Here is a 26,820-nt window from a genome sequence, read left to right as displayed (position 1 = left end):
TTAAGAGGCCCTGTCATGCTTTTTTTTCTATTACAAGGGATGTTTACATTCCTTGTAATAGGTATAAAAGTGTTTTTTTTTTGTTTTTTTAAAGAACAGTGTAAAAAATAAATAAATAAAAAGTAAATAAAATAGAAAAAAATATATATATTTTTTAACGACCCCCGCCACGCTGAGCTCACGTGCAGAAGTGAACGCATACGTGAGTAGCGCCTGCATATGAAAACGGTGATCAAACACACATGTGAGGTATCACCAGAATGGTTCGAGCGAGAGCAATAATTCTAGCACAAGAGCTGCTCTGTAACTCAAAACATGCAACCTGTAGAATTTTTTAAACATTGCCTATGGAGATTTTTAACGGTAAAAGTTTGTCGCCATTCCACGAGCGGGCGCAATTTTGAAGCATGACATGTTGGGTATCAATTTACTTGGTGCAACGTCATCTTTTGCAATATACATATATATATATATATATATATATATATATATATATATATATATATATATTGCCTAACTTTATTGTTGTCTTATTTTTTTATAAAAAAAGTGTATTTTTTTCCAAAAAAAGTGTGCTTGTAAGGCCGCTGTGCAAATACGGTGGGGCATCAAAATATTGAATTTTTTCAAAATTGTCGCTCTATTTTTGTTTATAACGCAAAAAATAAAAACCGCAGAGGTGATCAAATACCACCAAAAGAAAGCTCTATTTGTGGGAAAAAAAGGACGCCAGTTTTGTTTGGGAGCCAGGGCGCACGACCGCAATTGTCAGTTAAATCGACGCAGTGCCGAATCGCAAAAAGTGGCTTGGTCCTTTACCTGAATATTGGTCCGGGTCTTAAGTGGTTAAAGGAACCTATGTAAAAAATAAAAAAACAAACCTTTACAACCCCTTTAAGGGAGGGGGGCAGGAGCAGACAAGTAGTGGCACCACCTGTAATTGTCATTGAGCTTTGGCTGCTCAGAAAAGGCCAGCATTATGGCTAAAATTAGTGGTCCTTTATACCAGCTATATCTACTATAATATTTAGCAGTACATAAATTCAATATCCTGTTTGTGCTGCTAGAGTAATGCCGCGTACACACGATCGTTTTTCAGCATGTCCAAAAAACAAAGTTTTTCCAACTTCATCATTAAAAACGATGTTGCCCACACACCATCGTTTTTGAAAAATGATGAACAAAGCGCGGTGACGTACAACACGTACGACGGCACTCTAAAAGGGAAGTTCTATTCGCCTTTGGGCTGCTTTTAGCTGATTCTGTGTTAGTAAAAGACGATTCACATTTTTTTGTCTGTTACAGCGTGATGAATGTGCTTACTCCAGTATGAATGGTAGTTTTACCAGAACGAGCGCTCCCGTCTAATAACTCGCTTCTGAGCATGTGCGGGTTTAAAACGTCATTTTAGCCCACACACGATCATTTTTTACAACCCGAAAAACGACATTTTTTATTTTTCAGAAGCCGAAAAACGATGTGAAGCCCACACACGATCATTTTAAATGACGTTTTTAAAAACGTCGTTTTTTTTCATGCCGAAAAATCATTGTGTGTACGCGGCATAATACTTTCAATTAGTTTAGGCAACCCTAATTTGAACAAAGCAGTGTCACTGCAATTGGTAATGACACCTTTTGTATAGTTCCTTTAGTACCTCTTCCATATTCTTTTAGTATACACCTTATTTCTTTTTGCCATTTAATATATGCAATTTTGTTATAGAATAATGGCTTTACTTGTTTGCATAGACAGTATTCTTTATGGCAGTTCCCTGTCTTAACTGTGGTACACGAGCCACGCTGTTGGCTTTGAATTTATGTAGAATGAATTGAAGGCTGCAGTGGCTCTAAATAGGCAGTGCAGCAAAGAATACTAGCAGTGTAGATCTGCAGTCTTAGGGGGTTAATACTGCTAAAGTTATACGACTGACATCTGTGAGAGGATTACTTAAAATGCACATGTTGCCTAACAATGCATGCTAGGAACTGTGATTTCAAATTGTGTTAAAGGCATAGAACACCTACAGTATTTATTACCAATTTAGATTTTTGCCAGAATACAACTATACAGCACTTGTGTTGGTAATGGCAGATTTGCTACCTATGCATAATTAAAATTATAGTCCCAATTGTTTTCAAAAGTTATTTAATGGGTACATAGTATTGATATTTGTAGCTGCAGAACTCTAAGAAATCAGGTGTACATTTTTAGTTCACAAATAGTTGTAGGGTACTAGAATTCAAGCTGAAAAACAAGCTCCAATCCAGCCCTCCAATCCAGCATGTAGAAAAAACAACGTTTTTCCAACTTCATCATTAAAACGGTCTTGCCTACACACGATTGTGAAAAAAAATGCTCTAGCAAACCGCGGTGACGTACAACACGTACGACGGCACTATAAAGGGGAAGTTCCATGCGGATGACGCCACCCTTGGGGCTGCTTTAGCTGATTTTGTGTTAGTAAAATATGATTCGCGCTTTTCTGTCTGTTACAGCGTGATGAATGTGCTTATTCCATTATGAACGGTAGTTTTACCAGAACGACCGCTCCCGTCTCATAACTTGCTTCTGAGCATGCGCAGGTTTTTAACGTCGTTTTAGCCCACACACGATAATTTTTTACAACCCGAAAAACTACATTGTTTAAACGTTGTTAAAAAATGCAGCATGCTCGAAAAAAAAATAGTCGTTTTTCAGAAGCCGAAAAATGATATGAAGCCCTCACACGATCATTTTAAATGACATTTTTTCATGCCGAAAAATGATCGTGTGTACGCGGCATGATACCCTGTACACACGATCAGAGTTTCCGTCGGAATAAACCCCGACTAGTTGTTCAGACGGAATTCAGTTCAAGCTGTCTTGCATACACACGGACACACCAAATTCCGACCATCAAAAAGGCGGTGACGTACAACACTACGACAAGCCTAGCCTAGCCTATCCATCGGAGTTCCATACAGACGAACGGAATTTCCAATAGGATTTTTTTTCCGTCTGAAAAAAAGAGAACATGTTCTCTTTCTAACTCCGTCACAATTTCCGACGGAAAAAGTCCGATGGGGCATACACACGGTCGGAATATCAGATGAAAAAATTCCATCTGACTTTTTCCATCTGAAATTCCGATCGTATGTACAAGGCATAAGGCATAAGTCCCAACAGCAGGATCCCAGTAAATTCCTTAATGATGACAAGAGCATTCCCTCCTCAACACATTTGTGACACACAAATGGTACATCAGATAAGTAACAGAATGCAGGATCTGTACTGCAGTCTGAAACTGATCATTCTATAGACCTTGGCCCTCTAGTGTCGGTATACATGCAGAAAATCATCCACCATGTCCTCAAATGACTTGGCAACAATTAGAATAATGCACAGTGCTGTGCAAGAGGAATGGAGAGAGAAGCAGATCCCAGGAGAATCAGGGTGGATGTTGGTTAAGGTAAAGAATACTAGTACATTTGGGGTACCCGAAGGGATGCTGGAAAGCAGTGGATCATCACAAAGACTATATCTGTGAAATAGTAGAAAACCTTTAAGACAAGATGATGCTTTGGGAGACAGAGAGTAGGAGGTGGTTAATATTGGGTGACTCACAAAAAAAATCTGCAGATTCGATGGGCCTGTAGTAAATGATGTGGCTAGTAAGCAACGTGATAGGTTGAAAAAAAAAAAAAAAGTTAATGCAGTAGATATGCACAGTGCCTCCTCTGCAAGCAATACCACTATATTCTAAACATTGCTGTTAACAATTTCAGCTGCCATTCAGTATATACTGTGGGCCAGATTCATAAAGACTTACGACGGACGTATCAGTAGTAAGTGCGAATCCGCGCCGTCGCAACTTTAAGCGTATGCTCAAACTGAGATACGCTTAAATGTTGCTAAGATACGGCCGGCGTATCTTAACTGCATATTTACGCTGGCCACTAGGGGCGTGTGTGCTGATTTACGCCTAGAATATGTAAATCAGCTAGTTACGCCTATTTACGAACGTACGCCCGGCCGTCGCAGTAAAGATACGCCATTTACGTAAGGCGTTTTCAGGCATAAAGATAAACCACCAAAAACATGGCGCAGCCAATGTTAAGTATGGACGTCGGAACCGCGTCAAATTTTTCAAGTTTTACGTTGTTTGCGTAAGTCGTCCATGAATGGGGCTGGGCGTAAGTTACGTTCACGTCGAAACCAATGAGTCTTTGCGGCGTAATTTGGAGCATGCGCACTGGGATACGTCCACGGACGGCGCATGCGCCGTTCGTTAGAAACGTCAAATACGTAGGGTCAATAGTATTTTGCATAGAACACGCCCCCAACCAGCCTATTTTGAATTAGGCGGGCTTACACTACAGGACCTGCTGCTCTAACTTACGGCGGCGTAGTGTATCTGAGATACGCTACACCCGCCGAAATCTATGTGAATCTAGCCCTATATCTTTGGAACTATTCAGCATATTAAGCAGCTACATACAGTATATCACAAAAGTGAGTACACCCCTCACATTTTTTTTATATTTTATTATATCTTTTAATGTAACTAAACTGAAGAAATTACACTTTGCTACAATGTAAAATAGTGAGTGTACAGCTTGTATGGCAGTGTAAATGTGCTGTCCCCTCAAAATAACTCAACACACAGCCATTAATGTCTAAACCACTAGCAACAAAACTGAGTAAACCACTAAGTGAAAATGTCCAAATTGGGCCCTATTAGCCATTTACCCTTCCTGCTGTGATGTAACTCATTAGTGTTACGAGGTCTCATGTGTGAATGGGGAACAGGTGTGTTAAATTGGGTGTTATCTATCTCACTCTCCCATACTAGTCACTGGAGGTTCAACATGGCACCTCATGGCAAAGAACTCTCTGAGGATCTGAAAAAACGAATTGTTGCTTTACATAAATATGTCCTAGGCTATAAGATTGCCAAGACCCTAAAACCCAGCTGCAGCACAGTGGCCAAGACCATACAGCGGTTTAACATGACAGGTTCCACTCAGAACAGGCCTCACCATGGTCGACCAAAGAAGTTGAGTGCACGTGCTTAGCATCATATCCAGAGGTTGTCTTTGGGAAAAAGACGTATGAGTGCTGCCAGCATTTCTGCAGAGGTTGAAGGGTTGGGGGGTCAGCCTGTCAGTGCTTAGACCAAACGCCGCACACTGCATCAGATTGGTCTGCATGACTGTCGTCCCAGAAGGAAGCCTCTTCTAAAGATGATGCGCAAGAAAGCCTGCAAACAGTTTGCTGAAGACAAGCAGAATGGATTACTGGAGCCCAAGATAAACTTATTTGGTTCAGATGGTATCAAGCGTGTGTGGCGGCAACCAGGTGAGGAGTACAAAGACAAGTGTGTCTTGCCTACAATCAAGCATGGTGGTGGGAGTGTCATGGTCTGGGGCTGCATGAGTGCTGCTGGCACTGGGGAGCTACAGTTTATTAAGGGAACTATGAATTCCAACATGTACTGAGACATACTGAAGCAGAGTATGATCCCCTCCCCTCAGGGACTGGGCCGCAGGGCAGTATTCCAACATGATAACAACCCCAAACACACCTTTAAGATGACCACTGCCTTGCCAAAGAAGCTGAGGGTAAAGGTGATGGACTGGCCAAGCATGTCTCCAGACCTAAATCCTATTGAGAATCTGTGCGGCATCCTCAAATGGAAGGTGGAGGTGCACAAGGTCTCTAACATCCACCAGCTCTGTGATGTTATCATGAAGTACTCCATGCCCAAGAGGGTTAAGGCAGTGCTGGAAATTAATGGTGGCCACACAAAATATTGACACTTTGGGCCCAATTTGGACATTTTTACTTAGGGGTGTACTAACTTTTGTTGCCAGCAGTTTAGACATTAATGGCTGTGTGTTGAGTTATTTTGAGGGGACAGCAAATTTACACTGTTATACAAGATGTACACTCACTACTTGTAGCAAAGTGCAATTCCTTCATCGTTGTCACATGAAAAGATATAATAAAATATTTACAAAAATGTGAGGGTGTACTCACTTTTGTGAGATATCGTATTTTCTTTATGTTAATCACTTTATGTGGAAAACAGTCCTGATTACCCTACCCAGCCAATGTGCCTAAGGCCGGCACCACATTTGCCAATATATCTGCCTTGTGTATAGCACAGAATAAGATAATCGTAGGTCTACAGTATATTCCACCCGGAAGAACTTTTAGAGGCCTAATGATTCTGAAACCATATGGAATAATTCGATTCAGATAAAAGTAAATAAGTGGACTTTGTGAACAGTTCTGCTCAGTTGCAGTTTCTGTCTACTTATTCTTAGCAGTTTACTCATCAGTTTCAAAAGGGTTTTTCTTCGGTCATGCTTTACACACTATGATACTTGGTTTTAAGAGTGCTCTGAAGATAACAGTAAATATATGCAATTACTAACGTTTATTTTAGTTTATGCATTCCTCCCAACTTTTTGAGATGGAAATGAGGGACACCTATTAGAAAAAATATGTAGGCATAGGACACACTGTCATGCCCCTTAAAGGATAATTACATTTAAAAAAAGGATGAGTTAAACCCACAAGTGCTTTTTTTAACCACTACTATTCCTTTATACTGGCTTGTGGAATTTACAAGTGCAGCATTTTAGAAAATTGATGAACGGTTTAGTGCTGAGAAACACTTTTTGAAAGATAAAAAGTGCATTTTATATACAATTATCTAGATCAGACCAAAATTATGGACACATGAGGAGGAAAGAGGGACAAAGGAACTTTGTTTGAAATCAGAGACAGTCCCTTAAAATCAGGGACAGTTGGGAGTTCATGTACATATGCAATATACTGTAGCTATGCTAGCTGAAATGGCAAAGGTTTCAAAGAACACCTGACTACTAGCAATAATGGAGCAGTGAGTTGGCAATATAGGTGGAAATTGGAGCAAAACTTGAAGGTGAAGCTAGGAAGAAGTGCAGGTATATTTGAGGTGACCACATACAGGTCAATAATATTGCTCAGGGGACAACCTGGTAAAGGGTGCACCTATGAGGGACCCAAACTATTATTCTGTACATGAGCCACAACATGCAATGCAGGAAGAATAGTTGTTCTTTGGAAAGACGTTCAGTCTAGCGTTCTACAAAGGTCATCATATTGCATCTTTGGCACTGGCCTGATAAGCCATACAATTTTCCTGGGTAAATTGCCTAATAAAGAAATTGTTGATTTAGTAGATAACTCAGTTGACTATGCACTGTCTACTATTTCTTGTAATTGGTTACCATGTGATTAATATGACTACTAAAACATCTCTGACAGACGAAGGGATACCGTTAAAATTTTAGGCTGCTGAAGAGTCTTAAGATAAGAGCAGATTCTAATTAAAACTAAACAGTTGGAGATGAAGAAGATAAAGCAGCAGACACATGAAATCTGAGAGCTGGAACTACTAAAATGAAATTACAACTACATTTTACAAACATTCATCCCAGAGAAGAAGGATTGGACTCTACAGTATAAAAAGCAAGGCTTTACCACACATTTCCCATGTTAAGGGGACAAGTGCTGAGAATTCTAGGAATCTTAAAGCCCTCTCTATAATAAGGGAGACCCCAGATACCCATCAGAGCAGGGGTCTCCAAACTTTCTAAACAAATAAACAAAAGGCCAGTCTTTCACACTTTAGTGGGGGCCAGACTGTGATCATTGGAAGTAGAAAATGTCCCATGTTAGTGAGAGTAAACAATGCCCCATCTTTAGCATCAGTTAGAGGAATTGTGCTCCATTGTTGGTATCACGGGATGGGAAGGATCATGCCCCATTGTTGGTGTCATTGTGAGAAACCGTGCCCCATCATTGGTGTTATTGGAAAGGAATTGTGCCCCATCGTTGGTGTCACTGTGCCCATTCATTGTTTGTGTCAGAGGATGAAATATTGGATAAAAGCGAGAAAAGAGCCACATCCACCCCCTGGGCAGCAGTTTGGAGACCACTGCCCTAGAGTAATGTGTGCAGGGGTACATCAGGACCCCTGTCTCATTCCAACAAAGAGTTAAATGTAAATAAAAACACACATACAATGTGACAGACCTTTAATAAAATACAAAAACTATTTAAACAATGCCTCCTGATATAAATTCATCATCAATCATGTTGTCCAGAAATGTAAATCTAGTGTTAATCACAATGATCCCCCACACAACAGTATTTCACTACTGGCACAAGGGCTCGTCACCTCACAATGTTAACCATCCCTTATCTGGGGGCTTCCAGATTCCTTTAAAGTGATCATAAAGCTCAGACATGAAATATTAACAATGCTTATCCTTTTATACTGTGTACTTTTTTCTATCTAAAGCCCTGAGCGTGATTTCTCTCCGCTGCCTCATTCCCCTGTTATCTGCTTGAGTCCCTTCGGACAGCTTTTCTCAACTCCAAGAAATAATTGTTAAGGGGGTGGATAGCTCAATCACACAACCTTTGATTGATATTTACAGCTGTGCATGTTCCCCATGTACTGTGTGGAGGGTAGTAAGTCCCTTCCCTTCAATCAGAGTTCAGAGCTCTCCACACTGAGTTTTTCAGTGTGTGACTTCAGATTCCTGCTGTGTAAAATGTGTGTTTTGTAAGGCTGTAAAGGAGACATTACTGCAGATAAACAGGTACAACTTATGTAGGAGGATTTGTTTCATCACTGTATATCATCTGAGAGTGGTCATGTCACTGGGTATTTGTAAAGGTTTTTCAACCACTTTAGAGCCTCGTACACACGGTCAGACGTTTGACCATGCAAAAGTCCAACGTGACTCTGTCGAAATTCCGACGTAAAGATAGAGAACAGGTTCTCTATCGGAAGGTCCATTGTACTTCCGACCAAAAAAGTCTGATGGAGGCTACACACGGCCAGACTTTCCGAGAAAAAAAGCCCGTCTGACTTTTTTTCTCTGAAAGTCCGACCGTGTGTACAAGGCATAAGTCTTCTCACTCACAAACCCCCTCGTCCTCTTTGGGAATAGATGTAAGGAAGGAATAGGGGAAGGTTATGCTGCTCACCTTTCAGGGTAGGAAGATTTGGAAGATTTCACCTAGCAGCAGTCAGTAGCATTGATTGTAAGTAATGTCCCTTGTGCTGTTTTTTTTTTTAAATTATTCTTAACTAGACTTAAATAAGTATGACCAAACTTTTGCCTTTACTTCTCCTGTAGGTCACAGGAGTGCACTTTATTCTGCACTCCTGTGACCCAGATTCAGATGACAGCAGACTAATGTCTGGTCCAGACTCTAGAGGGATCCCAACTTTAATGTCGAGATCCACACAGATGCCTGACCAAACCTGTCTCTTCCACAGACCAGTGCTCCAGTGTGCACTGGGGGTGCAGAACAGAGAACAGAGCTCTCTGCTTAAAGAAAACCAAAAACCAAGACATTACTTTTCAGTCTAAAGCCCTGTACACGCGATCGGAAATGTCCGACTGACTTTTTCCATCAGAAATTCCAGCCGTGTGTATGCCCCATCAGAGAAATTCCAATTCGAAATTCCGATGAATTTCATCGGAGTTTAAATATAGAACATGTTCTATTTTACTCAGATAGAATTCAGTCGGAATTCCAATGTGCTTTTGGTCGGGCAAAAGCCTGATCGTGTGTACAAGGCATTAGAGGTGGCTGGGGACCTAGGTGGTTATGTTGTTTTTTTTTTTTTTTTTTTTTTTTTTTACAAAACCCATACTTCTCTTTTAAGCAGCCAATACATACGTTTTTTTTTTTTCCATTAACACCAGTGGGTTAAATAAAAAAAATAAAAAAATACTCAATTCCCCCATTCACAGCAGGGAGACTTGTCTGCCCTATCAGAATATGCTGATCTGCGCAGCCGGCTATAGCCTGCAGCTCTGATCGAGTGTGGGAAATCCAACAGGCTGGTGGTATACAATTCGATTGGTAGATCAACTTCTGTAACACTAGCCTGCCTATACATGGATAAAAATTCAAAAATTCAGAGTTGTAAAGCAGATCAATGAAGAGATTGTCTTTTTGAAGACATAGGCCCAGATCCACGTAGCACGGCGCATTTGTAAGTCCGGCGTAGTGTATCTCAGATACTCTACGCCGCCGTAACTTACAGCGTATTTTCCGTATCCACAAAGAATTTGCGCCGTAAGTTACGGCGGCGTAGTGTAACTGTGTCGGCGTAAGGACATGCAATTCAAATGGATAAGATGTGGGCGTGTTTTATGTTAATACATCTTGACCCCACGTAAATTACATTTTTCTTTAACGGCGCATGCGCCGTCCGTGGGGGTATCCCAGTGCGCATGCTCCAAATTAACCCGCAACAAGCCAATGCTTTCGACGTGAACGTAATTCTACGCAAAGCCCTATTCGCGAACGTTTTACGCAAACGACGGAATCAACGTAAAATTCGACGCGATCCCGACGTCCATACTTAACATTGGCTATGCCTCATAATGCAGGGGTAACTTTACGCCGGAAAAAGCCTTACGGAAACGACGTAAAAAAATGCGCACGTACGTTTGTGGATTGCCGTATCTAATTTGCATACTCAACGCGGAAATCGACGGAAGCGCCACCTAGCGGCCAGCGTAAATATGCACCTTAGATCCAACGGCGTACTAAGACGTACGCCAGTCGGATCTTAGCACAATTCCAGCGTATCTTGTTTTGTGGATACAAAACAAAGATAAGCCGGAGCATCCTAGAAGTTACGCGGCGTATCAATAGATACGCCAGCGTAACTTCTTCGTGGATCTGGGCCATAGGATTTATGCAGGTTTGAATTCTATAAGAATAATGTAGAGTACATCAATACAAATTGAATAGTGTATGATAATGTACAGTATAATGTGTATGTATAATGACAGTCAAGAAGACAAGCAGCAACATAAAAGAGTCAGATTTAGTCACTAGCAAAACAAAAACTGACACTTGAATGGCAGGGGTGATGGTATGGACTAAAAGAAATACCACCTTGTAGGTGAATGTAGAGAGGGGAATGCCTCTAATGGGCTTCTGTAAAGATCCAGACTGTCAGGCAAAAGGTCGGGTGAGTGACAAACAAGTGTGTTAAATGCAAACTGAAGTTGGTAAATGGAGAAACAAGAACACAGGAAATAACATAGAATAGGGTTTGGCAATCAACCTAATGCTCAGGCAACAGGTGTTGGTCCTGAGTACAGCTAAATAGTGAGCTTGACTGACAGGCTGGGTAGGACTTATCCTGTAGTTGCTATTTAATCCAGTCAGGGCAATCGGGCAATGTCTTTATCTCCTAGTCCTGGAAGATAGCATACTATAATAAGAAAAAAAGAGACCAAAAGCTAATAGAACAAGAAATAGCAGATCTACTTTACTGCTCATTTATAACAAAGATTGCCTTTTACGATGATCACTTTAACCACCCAATGCTTGTGGAAGGAATTACCTTTTTTGTTGTGGAAAAGGAAAGAACCAAAGATATTTTATCTGTTAATGCAGCTCATTGTGTAAAGCCTAAGTACAGTATATTAAAGCAGTTATCGAATAACTACAAAATAACTTAACAGACTGAATGAGAGAAGTCAATTGATTCCACTATCCTTATCAAGGGATCTACATTGTCAGCTATTGTATTTAGAGAAACCAAAGCACCCAGGGCTGCCCGAATACCCAAGCTGAGACTGCATCTGATAGGATGCAGTCACTGTTCAGCTGACAATTTTCCACCCAGCTCCTTTAATTTAAAATTACCGTTTGTCATACTGGCAGGAATTGGCCAAAAAAAAAAAAAAAAACTGCAAAGTATATAACAGTGTAAAACTGGCCAGCAGCGGGACAATCATTTTTTTTCTTTCAGGGATCAATCAGGGATGATGGGCCTAACCAAGGTATGCCTAACTTGTATTATATCTATGGGGATAAGGGTTGTGGGAAATGTGAGTGATGTCATGTGAGGTGGTTTAGATGCACACTGTTGCACTTCATTTTTTAATTAACCTTAGCTTAAAGTGATTGTAAATGTTAGGTTTTTATTTTTGTAACCACTTCCGTACTGGACTTCGGTGGGGGATATCTGAATGATACCTGCAGCTACAGGCATCATTCAGATACCTTTTTTTTCAGGCGGCGATTGTGCGCACCATAAGAACTATCATAGTGGTGGTTCCACCGCTTGATCTTTCTTACAGGTGGCAGGAGGGGACATCCCCCCTCCTGCTTCCATCTGGTGCTTATCCGGGCTCTCCCGTGCCATCGGAGGCCCAAAAAAATAATCGGTCACAGCCGAACGAAGAGCATAGAGATTTCTGGTAACCAGATGGTCACCGGTCATCTCTATGACCGTCCGAGGCCCGGGCGCGATGTTATGACTTCACGCCCGGGTACCCGGAAGTAGACAAAGCCGCAATCATGGCTGAAAGCATGAGATTGGTGAATTTTTTTTTTACAATCTCATGCTTTCGAGCCTGAAGGAGAGATGTGGGGTCTTATTGACCCCGCATCTCTCCATAAAGAGGACCTGTCACACACTATTCCTATCACAAGGGATGTTTACATTCCTTGTAATAGGAATAAAAGTGATCAAAAAAATTAAAAAGTGCAAAAAAAAATAAAAAAATTGTAAAATAAAAATAATCTAAAAAAAAATAAAACGCCCCTGTCCCCAGTAGCTCGTGCTCAGAAGCGAACGCATGCCTAAGTCCCGCCCACATATGTAAACGCCGTTCAAACCACACATGTGAGATATCGCCGCGTGCGTTAGAGCGAGAGCAATAATTCTAGCACTAGATCTCCTCTGTAACTCTAAACTGGTAACCTGTAAAAAATAAATAAAGCGTTGCCTATGGAGATTTTTAAGTAAGTTAGGTATCTATTTACTCAGCGTAACATCATCTTTCACATTATACAAAGAAATTGGGCTAACTTTACTGTTTTGTTATATTTTAATTAATGAAACCGTTTTTTTCCCCCAAAAAAGGCGTTTGAAAAATGATTGCGCAAATATCGTGCCAGATAAAAAGTTGCAATGACCGCCACTTCATTCCCTAGGGTGTCTGCTAAAAAAATATAATGTTTGGGGGTTCTGAGTAATTTTCTTGTAAAAAAATTATGATTTTTACATGAAGGAGAGAAGTGCCAGAAAAGGCACGGTATGGAAGTGGTTAAATTACAAACATGTCATACTTACTTGCTCTATGCAATGGTTTTGCACAGAGCAGCCCAAATGCTCCTCTTTTTGGGTACCTCGCTGGCGATCCTGGCTCCTCTTCCCCTGACAAATGATCCATAGCAATCCACTTGCTATACGGTGACTAGTGCATGCTCACTCCCAAGCCCCACTCATTGTATCCGTAAGACACACAGAGCACAGCTCGGCCCGCCCTCTTCTGCTCCCTCCTCACTGGCTGTGATTGAGCCAATGAAGAGGGAGAAGGCCAAGAGAGCTTCTGGAGCTTCCATATCACTGGATCAAGGTAAATATAACTGGGGGGGCTGGGGGCTGGGGGGTGGAGTAGCACACAGATTTATTTTTACCTTAATGCAGAGAGTGAACCACTTTAATGTTATAATTTAAGAAAATTTTAAAATTAAAATTAAAATAACTATGTTGATGTAAAACAGTAGCTCAGGTGTTGGAAATTGAAGAGCTAGCTATCAGTCAGGTCTTGCGGGCAGATACAAAGGCTCTGTGGGTATACAGGTCTGTATACACAGGCAGAGCACATAAGAAAAAAGCAGATCACAGATTTTTACAAACTGCCCATAATTTTACTGACAGTTGGCAACCCTGTGTTATGTTTATGTTAGCAATAAGAATAATCACGTAGAACAGTATGTCTACACTAGTATTAAACCCTCAGCATTTTTAGTTTAACACAATGAGCACAAAAAAAGAAACATTATCTGGTAAACTATTTGCAAAAAAAGGCCTAACCCAACCCTTGTAGGTTACAATTTCCAATGCTGTTAGCTCCTGTTCTTAACGCTGCTTCCCTGAATTTCTGGTCATCTTAGAAAAGGGTTAATAGTGGGCAATGCAGTTTGTTAGCTTGGAGAAGGGAGAGAGGAGAAGTAGGAAGAGTGCCTTGTCATCCTAGGCTACCAAGGATTTGAGATAAAAACATATACAAGATATAATGGGACTTTTTAGGTGTGGCTCCTTAACAAAGTACTCAAGGTGAAAATCATTCTCTTTACTGATGTATATAATCACACAAGTTATTTTTTCCCATTATTAAAACCAATGATATGTAACAACAATCAGCAATATTCATCATGCCTGTAATAGGCAAAACCAAAAGTCACCATTCATAGAATATTGGGAATCCATGAATCCAAAATGATTGGTGTTGTACTGCTGGTCCATTGGTAAATGCAGCCTCAAATTGACATGTTTCTTGTGTTGCTTCCTCAGGGGTAGGGTGATGATTGTTTTTGCTGTTAAAAAACAAAGTGGTGCTAAAACACCATGTATCGGTATAGGCTGTAAGGGGCCCCGAGGTCGCTAAGGAGCATCAGTGAGGGAAGCACAGAAGGCAAATCATGAAAGTGAAGATGCAATCGCCATACAGTTTAATTATCACAGACTCGGATGGATAGGAGTCTCATTTGTATAAATGCAAGCCTGTCAATTCAACTGTACCCCACAAGAAAGATTTTAATCCCATAACATCATTAGGTAGAATTATGTGAAAATGCCACCTTATGGCGATTGTATCTCCACTTTCAAGGTTTGCTTTCTGCTCCTCCCTCACTGATGGAAATGTGGGGGGCCACACACACCCTACATTGATATATGGAGACATAGCACCACCAATTTGTTTTTTAACAGCAAATTATTTTGTCGCTCTACTCCTGAGGAAGCAACACGCAAAACATGTTGAGTGAGGTCGCATTTACCAAATGACCAGTAGTACAACATTAGATTTATGGATAATGTTGTATCTATGGTGACTTTAGTAAACTGCCTATTGGGCTGGCCTCTTACAGGGTGTGATGATTATTACTGATTGCCGTTATATATCATTGTTTTTATTAATATAAAACTATGTGTGATTATATACATTAATAAAGAGAACGATTTAATTTAAACTCTGTGTGTATTTTTAGAGGGGTCACACTCTAAAAGACCCTTTATATGTTTTGTTTTTTGATCTGTTAATTTTGGGATGTGGTGTGATTTTTTTGGATCCTCAGGCAGACCCTTCTTCTAGAACAGGGGTCTCCAAACTGCGGCCCGAGGGCCAGATGTGGCCCTTTGCTAGCCTTTATCCGGCCCTCGGGCACTATCCCTCTCACTGATATGAGGCACTATTCCTTCCACTGACACCAACAAGGGGGCACTATTTCTTCCACTGATACCAATGATGGGATACTATTCCTCCTACTAATAGGGGCACTACTCCACCTATTGACCACCAACCCTGAGGCCATATTTATTCTGACTGATGCCAAGCCCAGGACATATTCTGCCCCCGCTGGCCACAGTCTGACCTTTCTAAAGTCTGAAAGACAATAAACTGGCCCTTTGTTTGAAAAGTTTAGAGACCCCTGTTCTAGAATGTAGGGAGACACTGTATGCACGGGTGGCTTCATAGGACACTTCAAAAGAAAGGAGCCACCCTGAAACAAGAAACCTGGGTTAGCATCATGACACCAACTTAAACTGAAATGTAGTCAAGAATAAAAAAATAAAAAGAGCTGCATACTCAGCAACTGATTTTATAGTGCTTAAAATAACTGCTGGTTTTATATCACGTTAATGATTGTGGCTATATAAACACAATTAGGCTGATTTACTAAAGAATTTAAGAATGTTCACACAATATTTAGTTTATGTATCCAGTCATATGCAGTTAAAGAAAGTATATAGGGACTTTCTTTTCACATGATTGGATAATTGAAGCAAATCTTCACACATTTTATTGTGTGAACATTCTCAAATCCTTTGGTAAATCAGCTTCGTTTTAATGTAGAACATGGTGAGGGCAGTGAATCTGGCTGCACAAAAGAATCAGCATGTCTCCAGGGGTACTCTGGGGAGCAATGCACCTTTTAAGATCCCAGATTCCATACTCATCCTGCACAGTACACCATTACATACTTATTAGCACCTACATTCTCAGGTCAGCAGCTTTAGGGATTTATTTAGTATTTTACAGGAAACCATAAATCAGGATTAGAGCTTGGTCTTAACACAAACTGTTTTTCATTTAATAAGTAGACAGCAGACAGTTTATTATTTTTTTTATCATAGAAGAGAATAATTTAAGATTAATTTCATGCAGGACCTGACTGTGAATAATACAAACATAACATTTTGGTTGTAATTATAATAAGAAGGTTGACACTACAAGACATGAGATTAAAGTCAGCGTCTGTTTAGTACATCAAAAAGCATAGAAAAGACTGGATGGGACTTGGGATAACACAGTACATCTGTCAAGGAAGAACAAACTTAATACCTTAGCAGCTGCACTTAATACACACTTTCCCCCCAGAGGAAAACTACTGTACAACCACCTAATCTACTTATAAAAATACACATTGAAACAATATTGTAAAAACAGAGACCTATGGGGGAATATGGGACGTGTTTACAGCAGTTAGAGTGATTTCTATTTTACCATTCTGACATACCTCCCACATACATATATGCAAGGCGACCTTGACTGCAATATCCTATTTGGGTGGTATAGCCTTCCTTAATGCAGCACAGTGTATTACTATATATACTGGTATCTTACAAATATGCAACATACAGTTATTATTTTTTTTTTTCAGAAATAATTTAAAACAGCTATATTAGATTTATTTACCTAAGTTTTGTTAATGTATAAATTACTTTTTATTTAGTAAAAGCATGGCTGCCTAGCAAACCAGCAATAAGTGAAAAGGATAAACATATGAAAGAGATCAACTTAATGTTAATGAAAATAATGTTATGTGTTTATTTACTACAGGGGTGCTTAACCACTTAAGACCCGGACCAATATGCATGTTAAGGACCTTGCCCCTTTTTGCGATTCGGCACTGCATCGCTTTAACTGACAATTAAGCGGTCGTGCGACGTGGCTCCCAAACAAAATTGCCGTCCTTTTTTACCCCACAAATAGAGCTTTCTTTTGGTGGTATTTGATCACCTCTGCGGTTTTTATTTTTTGCACTATAAACAAAAATAGAGCGACAATTTTGAAAAAAAAACACATTTTTTACTTTTTGCTATAATAAATATCCCCAAAAAAGATATAACATTTTTTTTCCTCAGTTTAGGCCGATACTTATTCTTCTACCTATTTTTGGTAAAAAAAATCTTAATAAGCATTTAACGATTGGTTTGCGCAAAATGTATAGCGTTTAGAAAATAGGGGATAGTTTTATGGCATTTTTATTAATATTTTTTTTTTTTACTACTAATGGCGGCGATCAGCGAATTTTTTCGTGACTGTGACATTATGGCGGACACATCGGACAATTTTGACACATTTTTGGGACCATTGTCATTTTCACAGCAAAAAGTGCTATAAAAATGCATTGATCACTGTGAAAATGACAATTGCAGTTTAGGAGTTAACCACTAGGGGGCGATGTAGGGGTTAAGTGTGTCCTCATATGTGTTTCTAACTGTAGGGGGGCGGGACTGGATGTGTGATGTCATTGATCAATGATCAATGACAGTGCCACTGTGAAGAACGGGGAAGGTGTGTTTACACACACCTCTCCCCATCCTTCAGCTCTTGTGACCGATCGCGGGACACCGGCAGTGATCGGGTCCGTGCATCCCACGGCCGCGCTCATGGAGCTTCGGACCGGGGTCACGTGCGTGTGCCGACGGCACGCGCGACCCACGGCTGGGCTCTTAAAGGTGACGTACCTGTACGTGCCTGTGCCCAGCCGTGCCATTCTGCCAACGTATATGTGCAGGAGGAGGTCCTCAAGTGGTTAATCTTGAAAAACAAGGGCAACTTAAGTAATTTGGTAGCTGGCCACAGGGCAACAATGAAATGAAATGATTCAGAAGTTTACATTTTTTATTTTGAATAAGCCAAATGGTCGGCTTCGGTCCGACCAGCTGCAGTACACATGTGCAGAAGGTCAGACAGTTTCTGTTGAACCGGCCAATGCCACCCAACATTCGGCTTGTGTGTACTTGGCTTTAGGCTGCTTTGAAATTGAAGCGCTGCAGTTTACTGTGAGTTAGCTGCCCTTTGCCATACACTTCTATTATATCTAGCAGGTATGGTGCGCATTCTGAAAGCGCACAACATTAATGCTTAGGGATGGCAGGTCGGCAACCCGTGATCTGGTCTTGCCGAACCAGCATCCCAGAGCAGAAGGTCGCAACCCTGATATACCAAAACCATGTTTTTCTGTGTAGTTTACAATTATGTATTTATGTGGTAGTAGCCAAATGTGTCCATTTAATGCAGTTCTTCTTGCTTAGTATCCCTCTAGTCATGCCTCATGCCAAAACTGAAACCTGGTGAATAAACTAACCTCTCTGACAGCACTTTGAATGAACCTATGATTCTTTACTTCCCATTAGGAGTAAGCAGTACATCACATTTATTTTTGTACAGAGTAATTAAAGCTCCCTAAATACTACCATAAATGGGCATTTTCTCAAGAGTAATGCCGCGTACACACGATCATTTTTCAGCATGAAAAAAAACATTGTTTTTCAGCATGTCGAAAAAACAAAGTTTTTCCAACTTCATCATTAAAACGATGTTGCCTACACACCATCGTTTTAAAAAAATGATCTAGCAAAGCGCGGTGACGTACAACACGTACGACGACACTATAAAGGGGAAGTTCCATTCGCCTTTGGGCTGCTTTAGCTGATTCCATGTTAGTAAAAGACGATTCGCGCTTTTTTGTCTGTTACAGCGTGATGAATGTGCTTACTCCATTATGAATGGTAGTTTTACCAGAACGAGCGCTCCCATCTCATAACTTGCTTCTGAGCATGCGTGGGTTTTTTACGTCGTTTTTGCCAACACACGATCATACTTTACAACCCGAAAAACGACATAGTTTAAAACGACGTTAAAAAATGCAGCATGTTCGAATTTTTGTTTTTGTCGTTTTTCAGAACCTGAAAAATAATGTGAAGCCCGCACACGATCATTTTAAAAGACATTTTTGAAAAACTATGTTTTTTTCATGCCGAAAAATGATCGTGTGTACGCGGCATTAGGGCTTCCATTGGTCAGAATAATTTTTTAAACAAAAGTGATAAATCGAAGGTCAAGCTAAGTTGGAACTCTCCTCCTTTTTTATTTTACTAAAGGTCTTCCTGTGTACCAGAGGTGCACAAAAGCTTTGTTCGCTTGGCATCAGGCTGCTGTTATGAGAAGCTGGCCAACTTTATTTTTGGGTTAAATCCACTTGCAAAACTAGCTCAGTTTGAATTAATTTGTGGGCTGATATGAATGTAATAAAGAGCCAGCACATGTTAGTTGTAGACTATGGAAAAAAATTGCTTCCCCATTCATGCTCTGTTTATATGCTATGTACTATACACCACAAGTAACAAAAACGTATTTGCTTACAGGTCAATGGTGCAGACTACAGTAAAGAGTTTGTACGGTGGAGTAATGAAAGTAAAAGCATTGAGGTGACAGGCCTGAAGCCATTTACAAGCTACTCTATAATAGTTACAGCCTTTACTGGAGATCTGGAATCAGCTTTTACTGAAGGGAAGTCCAGTGATACTGTGATTGCTACCACTCTTGAGGCAGGTATGTCTTCTCTATCCCTTTACGATGACAGCTTCCACAGCACCTTTGATGACTGCATACTTCTGATGTACTCAGTTTATGGTTTATTCTAACATATATTACAAATAGATAATAGTTAAGCCATAACTCTTATGCATTGACCATACCACCATTATGTACCCAAAAAATATGGCTACTGAGTGCTTTTTCATACAAAAAAAATATAAAAGCAAAAATCACTGGAACCGTTGTCTTCAAGCCGCCATAGTCATTTCATCTTAACACCTTCTTAGACAAAACCCACTCTTTCTGTTTGAAAAAAAAAATCTCAATATTTTTCCCTAAGGGCAATACCTTCCCAGCACGGCCCCCATCCCTATGTCAGCACACCTTGGATTTGTAGTCTTCTTGTAATAATAGGGATGTTTTTAATACTTATGGTGAACTCTCCATAACAAAATAACGCCCAAACTTTATTTTTGATAGTTTTGATAGTTTTGGATAATGGTACAGAATAATTAAAATGCATGTTAAGTTTTTATTTTTGTTGTCTTATGTCACTTTCTGTCCTAGAGACACAACAAGACATGAGAGAAAATGTCTTCAAAGTAAAGGGAAATCCCCTCTCAGACAGTTGTCACTGCAGCAAGTGTCCCGTTTGAAGGACTTTCTATATTCTTGTATTGGCGACACCTGCAACATTTTGGATTTCTGGTCATTGGTCCCACTGAGGAGTCGAGTAGAGAGGGTGAATCTTCCCAGTGGGAAAACAGACAGCTGTTATAACCTAACAAGGTTTTTAACACTCCTACATCCTATTCAAAACAAAAAGATATACTGATAAAATGAGCAAAAGAATTCCGAGCATGAGTAATGTTAAAAAAAGTTTCACCTGTAGCATAATTCACCATCACCGTCTATGGAATAAATTCACATAATAGGCTTGATTCACAACGATGGATGATTTTTTGTTTTCGATGCTACCTTTTTTATCTTCTAAAAGTGTTTTTTTCACAAAAATAAATGTCACCAGGATGTGTCATCTTTATTTTTTCATGTAAAGTGAATATTAATCTGTTGAAAACCCTATATCTACACTAAATGCTGAAGTGTCGTCATCTCTATTGGCAACAATGTATTAGCAGTTTAAATAGACTGAAAAAACTCACACAAATACATTTGGATTTGAATGAATGCTAACAATAAAGAAACAGCTGAAGAATACTGCATATACATACATAAGCGCTTAGGTGTCATAGTGAATGTCCTCCACTGTAGTAGAAATGGTAATCCGCTTCAATTGCTGGTTATCCTCAGGTATTTGTTTATTTTAGATACTTATATAGTGCTGTAAATTTTACACAACCCTTTACATATACATTGTACATTCACATCAGTCCCTACCGTCAAGGAGCTACAAACCTAAGGTCCCCAAGTCACATTCATACATACTAGGGCCAATTTAGACAGGATCTGATTAACCTACCAACATGTCTGAGTGTGGGAGAAAACTGAAGTACCTGGAGGAAACCCACACATGCACAGGGAGAACATGCAAACTCCAGGCAGATGGTGTTGTGGTTGGGATTTGAACCAGCGACCCTTTTTGCTGCTAGGTGAAAATGCTAACCACTACACCACTGTGCAGCCCTTTTCATAATTGGGATAGCTCCATAGTAAACAATAATAAACAAAAAAGGATACAAAATCTTGTACACTACCTTTAAAAGAGTTTATTAAAATATATATGAATGCCAAAACATACTCACAAGAGCCAAAAAGGCTAAAGACCTCAAGAGGTACAAATACCCCAAAACTGGCATTGGAAACAAGATGCAAGTTCTCTATGTGCCCTGGACCTCACTCGCTAGCAGGAAAATGAACTGACACGTTTCAAGAGCAAGATCCTCTTCATCAGAGCTTGAGTCAAGGTGCCAAGCCAGGCATTTATATATACTAATAAACTCTTTAAAAGGTAATGCACAAGGTTTTGCTCCTTTTTGTGATTTTTTTATTGAGTGCTAACATTATGCTGTATTATATATATATATATATATATATATATACTGTATATATATATATATATATATATATATATATATATGTATTATATTTGTTTTAGTAGTTAAATAATATAGTACAATGATGACAGTATTACTATTCTGTTTTAGTGCCAACCGATCCTCCTAAGAACATAACAATTGAAAAGATACCAAATGAAGTGACCAAAGTTCAGATGACCTTCATTCCACCAGCAGAGCCTAATGGGAAAATTCAAATGTTTCAAGCACTTGTATACAAAGAAGATGATCCGACAAAGACCCAAATCCGCAATCTAAGTATCGTTAGGCGAGATGACCAATCTGTAACTGCTGTTATTGAAGGACTTAAAGGCGGCTATACATATAACATTAGTGTGAGGACTTACTGATTATAGTACAGTAATCATTAAAGAGAACTGTGTTTCTGATGTTTCCTTCTGAAAATGCTGTTGCTTGGCTTTCAAACAGATCCCCTTAGTTTGATACATCCAGAGCTACTGATCCAGAACAAGCATGCCGATGAGGAATTTTGACTTTCCATATCTGCACACTTGTTTCTGTTCAAGGACCTTGTTTGGAAGCTAGAAAGTCAGCCAGCCAGGCAGCTTGCATTTTCAAAGCTTAGCAGTAGCAACCTATGTGCTTCTCTCTGAGCATTTTTACTTTAAACTTTTAATAAAAACAAATTTTATGTGGACTGTCTAAATAATACAGTGATGTTCAAATTTCACTTTAATAAAATGGGTTAGTAGAGGTTTCACAGGCAGTTAATAACCAAGAAGATTCACTTATGATGAATATTTGGTACATGTCACATTCACTGCTTTTTAAATATGCCTAAAGCCTTGTACACACGATCAGTCCATCCGATGAGAACGGTCTGATGGACCGTTGTCGTCGGTTAACCGATGAAGCTGACTGATGGTCCGTCGCACCTACACACCATCGGTTAAAAAAACGATTGTGTCAAAACGCGGTGACGTAAAACACAACGACGTGCTGAAAAAAACGAAGTTCAATGTTTCCAAGCATGCGTCGACTTGATTCTGAGCATGCTTGGATTTTTAACCGATGGTTGTGCCTACTAACAAACGTTTTTTTCCCATTGGTTAGGAATCCATCAGTTAAATTTAAAGCAAGTTTGCTTTTTTTTAACCGATGGTTAAATACCTATGGGGCCCACACACGATCGGTTTTGACCGATGAAAATGGTCCATCAGACCGTTGTCCTCTGGTTAACCTATCGTGTGTACGAGGCCTGAGGCCTCGTACACACGACCTAGGAACTCGACGGGCGAAACACATCGTTTTCCTCATCGAGTTCCTTGTTAGGCTGTTGAGGAACTCGACAAGGCAAGTTTCTACATTCCCGTCGAGGAAAAGGAAGACATGCTCTCTTTTTGGCTCGACGGGATCCTCGACAGTTTCCTCGTCGAAAAATGTACAGACGACCGGTTTCCCTGGGCAAAAAAAAAATCCCAGCAAGTTTCTTGCTGGTTTTTGCCGAGAAACTTGGTCGTGTGTACGAGGCCTTATAGTCTGGTTAGTATATTGTAACGCAATCCAGATAATTTCTAAACCACATCTAAATTAAATGTACACCCCTTCTTGACTGTTAATAAACATTTTTGACGGTCACATTTTGTAGTATATGAAAATCATGTGGATAGTGCATTTTGAATATATGCTTACAGACTTTAATATTTTTAATTATTTTCATGTTTATATTTTAGATATATGCAGTCAATGGGGCTGGAGCAGGACCAAAAATACAAATGAGAGTTACTACAGATGTAAAAGGTACCATTAATAGTTTCACTGTTTGCTTAGTGATGGCACATTCCAGATGAAGCACAAATATGTAACCATTCCCAAAAGCTAAAATGCTAAAATATGACGTCATGAATTTTTTAGGAAATATATATTTAGGCAAGTGATCAGCTAACTAAATGGCAGCTAAATCTAAATCTGAACCTTTTTTTTAGGTATATTAAAAAATATATATTAAATGTTTATGGAATGTTTTTCAGATTAATACATTTATTATAATAAATGTATTAATTTATGTTACTTCTGTACCAATTATAGAAACCAGTCCTCACAGTTATCCCCAGTTTGGGTTTACAGGCTTGATTGTTATGGCTTACAAATAATGGAGGCTTTAGCAATGTATAGGAATAATTGAGTGGGATTAATGTGAAATTGGTGAGGTTTTTAAATTGGCAGGGGGAGGCTTTCAGTGCACTTGCAAAGTATGTAATCAAGACATAAATTAATAGTTGATATGTTCTTATTTTGAGTCTGTCACTCAGCAGACACTCCCATTTTGGAGAAACACTAATCTCTAAGCTAGCAAAATTCAACCCAGCTGACAGACATTTTCTGATGACATCTCAGTGTTAACTAAGGTCTGAAGGTACCTGTATACATTACATTTGGGACACAACTTGGTAGGATTGGGCAGTGATCATTTAAAGGGAAATAAAGGCAGTAACAACTCCCATTAGTTTGTAATATCTTTTTTTACTAAGAAATAAATAAATATTTTCTATGTGATTGGCAACTCTCTTTTGTGTCAGTGACAAAACCGTTGGCAAAATGCATCTCTATGGAATGTTGCATGAATCGCTGAACATCTCAACACTTTAGCACTGTTGCCAGCAACTCTAGCAATTCAATTGATAGCAGCATTACTGACACTAGTGTTTTGTAGATCTCTACAAAACTGCCTATCTGACTTTTATTCGACTGGTGAAACCAGATGTCTTTTTTCAACCTGACTATGTTACTATGTGACAGTAGCCTAAGTATATTATTAGCTAATTTTTAGGGCTGTTACTGATCCAAAATTTTCTGTTCGATTAATCTTTTTATTTTAATCGATTCATTTACTAATTTCGATTAAATATAATGCACATACGGATCCAACTACTTTTAGCTGATCTCCTTGCAGGCTGATTCCCAGTGCAGCTACCAACCACTGGAAAAATGGAAAGCAGGATACAAAAACACACAAAGGCAGCGCTCGATGGGAATAGCATTAAAACTTTTATAGTCTTCAAGTAGGTAACCAAATAAATATTGCACTGGAGATAAAATCGATGTAGCTACATAAACTGTAAACATGGTGTGAGTAATACCAAACGGTACCAAAAGCAGTCATAAAAACTTGTAGCTAAGTATGATACTGGTATAAAAATGTGTACAACGATACCACTGCTGAATCCAGATGAGGAGAGATTAACATCAGTCCATCGGCATGGAGATGCCCCGTGAAGGGAATTATCACAACTCCCAGTGGATGGTTGTAGAATCCCAGGTTGATAGAGGGAAGTGATAGAGGAAAGTGTAACAGCCCTTGCGTGTGGCAGATAGTAAGGTCCCGTTGGCATGCAGATATGAAGGCACAGCAAAGGAGCCCTTCAGATGGACACGGCAAGCCCCGCCGGTGTCCATGACATTACTGGATCTCCGACGGATCTCCCTGAAGGCCCAGAAGCCGGCGGAGAGGTGAGTACCAATCAAAAGAATTTTAATCGATCAAAAAGATTTTGATCAATCAAAATAATTAAAGATTAATCGATTAATTAAAAGTTAATTTGCACAGTCCTTCTAATTTTCCCTGTTTCCCCTGACAGATTCACTATTTAAACTATGAGCCTCCTAAGACACAGTGAACATTAATTATTCAGCTCTTCTAAATAAAAATCAGTCAAAAACTTATATTCCACAATTTGTGTTTTTTTCCAGAGCAGATTCAAATTAGGTTGGCTGTTTTTTTTGTTTTTTTTTGAGGATATTGATCTGTAAAAATGAAAGGACTAAAGCTGGCCATACATGGATCGAACCTTGGCCTGTTCAGCAAGGACCAGATGAATTTCAATCCATGTTTGGCTGGTGTGGTTGAACTGATTGACTTCTGTTCATCTGCCCTGTTGGAAATAAGCTGCATGCTATAGACCAGGGGTAGGCAACCTGGGGCCCTCCAGCTGTTGCAGAACTACAAGTCCCATCATGCCTCTGGGAGTAATTGTAACTGCCAGCCTAAGCTTTAATTTCCTTTTCACGTTAGAGTATTATCAGCCCTGTTCAGGTGACCCATGAGAAATAGACCAACCCCCTCCATGTTATTGAGATTAACCATATTGCTGGTCAACGACCAGGCCACTTTTTGCGATTCGGCACTGCATCGCTTTAACTGACAATTGCGCGGTCGTGCAATGTGGCTCCCAAACAAAATTGGCGTCCTTTTTTTCCTACAAATAGATCTTTCTTTTGGTGGTATTTGATCACCTCTGCGGTTTTTAGTTTTTGCGCTATAATCAAAATTAGAGCGACAATTTTGAAAAAAATTTTTATTTTTTACTTTTTCCTATAATAAATATCCCCCAAAACTATATATATATAAAAAAAAAATTCCTCAGTTTAGGCCGATACGTATTGTTTTACATAGTTTTCATAAACAAAAATCGCAATAAGCGTTTATTAATTGGTTTGCGCAAAAGTTATAGCGTTTACAAAATAGGGCATACTTTTATGGCATTTTTATTAATATTTTTTTTTTACTAGTAATGGCGGTGATCAGCAATTTTTATCGGTACTGCGACATTATGGCGGACACTTCGGACACTTTTGACACATTTTTGGGACCATTGGCATTTTTATAGCGATCAGTGCTATAAAAATGCATTGATTACTATAAAAATGCCACTAGCAGTGAAGGGGTTAACACTAGGGGGCGGGGAAGGGGTTAATCATGTTCCCTGGGTGTGTTCTAACTGAAGGGGGGGTGGGACTGACATGGGGAAATGACAAATCGCTGTTCATACACTGTATGAACAGACGATAGGTAATTTCCCCCCCCTGACAGGACCGGGAGCTGTGTGTTTACACGAGCGATCGCGGGTGGCCGGCGGTGATCGCACCCGCCGGGCATGCGCGTCAGTGTCAGGGGCGAGCGCGCCCCTATTGGCTGCTCGGTGAGATGATGTATAGCTTCGTGATCTCGCCCAGCAGAGCTGACCTGCCGCCGTATAACTGCGGAGGCTGGTCGGCAAGAGAGGGGGAGGTATTCTGTAGTT

The 26,820-nt window shown here is 39.8% G+C and overlaps 1 protein-coding gene across 1 annotated transcript in view; it reads left to right on the top strand.

The window, feature by feature from the left end:
• Positions 1–26,820, top strand: part of PTPRQ (protein tyrosine phosphatase receptor type Q) — a 326,169-nt gene that overhangs the window by 186,503 nt on the left and 112,846 nt on the right. The window contains exons 30-32 of the mRNA XM_040341603.1: positions 19,532–19,718; positions 21,869–22,113; positions 23,473–23,539. Coding sequence (XP_040197537.1) covers positions 19,532–19,718; positions 21,869–22,113; positions 23,473–23,539 — 499 coding nt within the window. The remainder of the gene's footprint in view (positions 1–19,531; positions 19,719–21,868; positions 22,114–23,472; positions 23,540–26,820) is intronic.

This window comes from Rana temporaria, chromosome 3 (assembly GCF_905171775.1).
Source record: "Rana temporaria chromosome 3, aRanTem1.1, whole genome shotgun sequence".
Taxonomy (NCBI): Eukaryota; Metazoa; Chordata; class Amphibia; order Anura; family Ranidae; genus Rana; species Rana temporaria.
The sequence above is the reverse complement of the archived record's forward strand: the minus strand, read 5'-3'. Positions and strand labels throughout refer to the sequence as shown.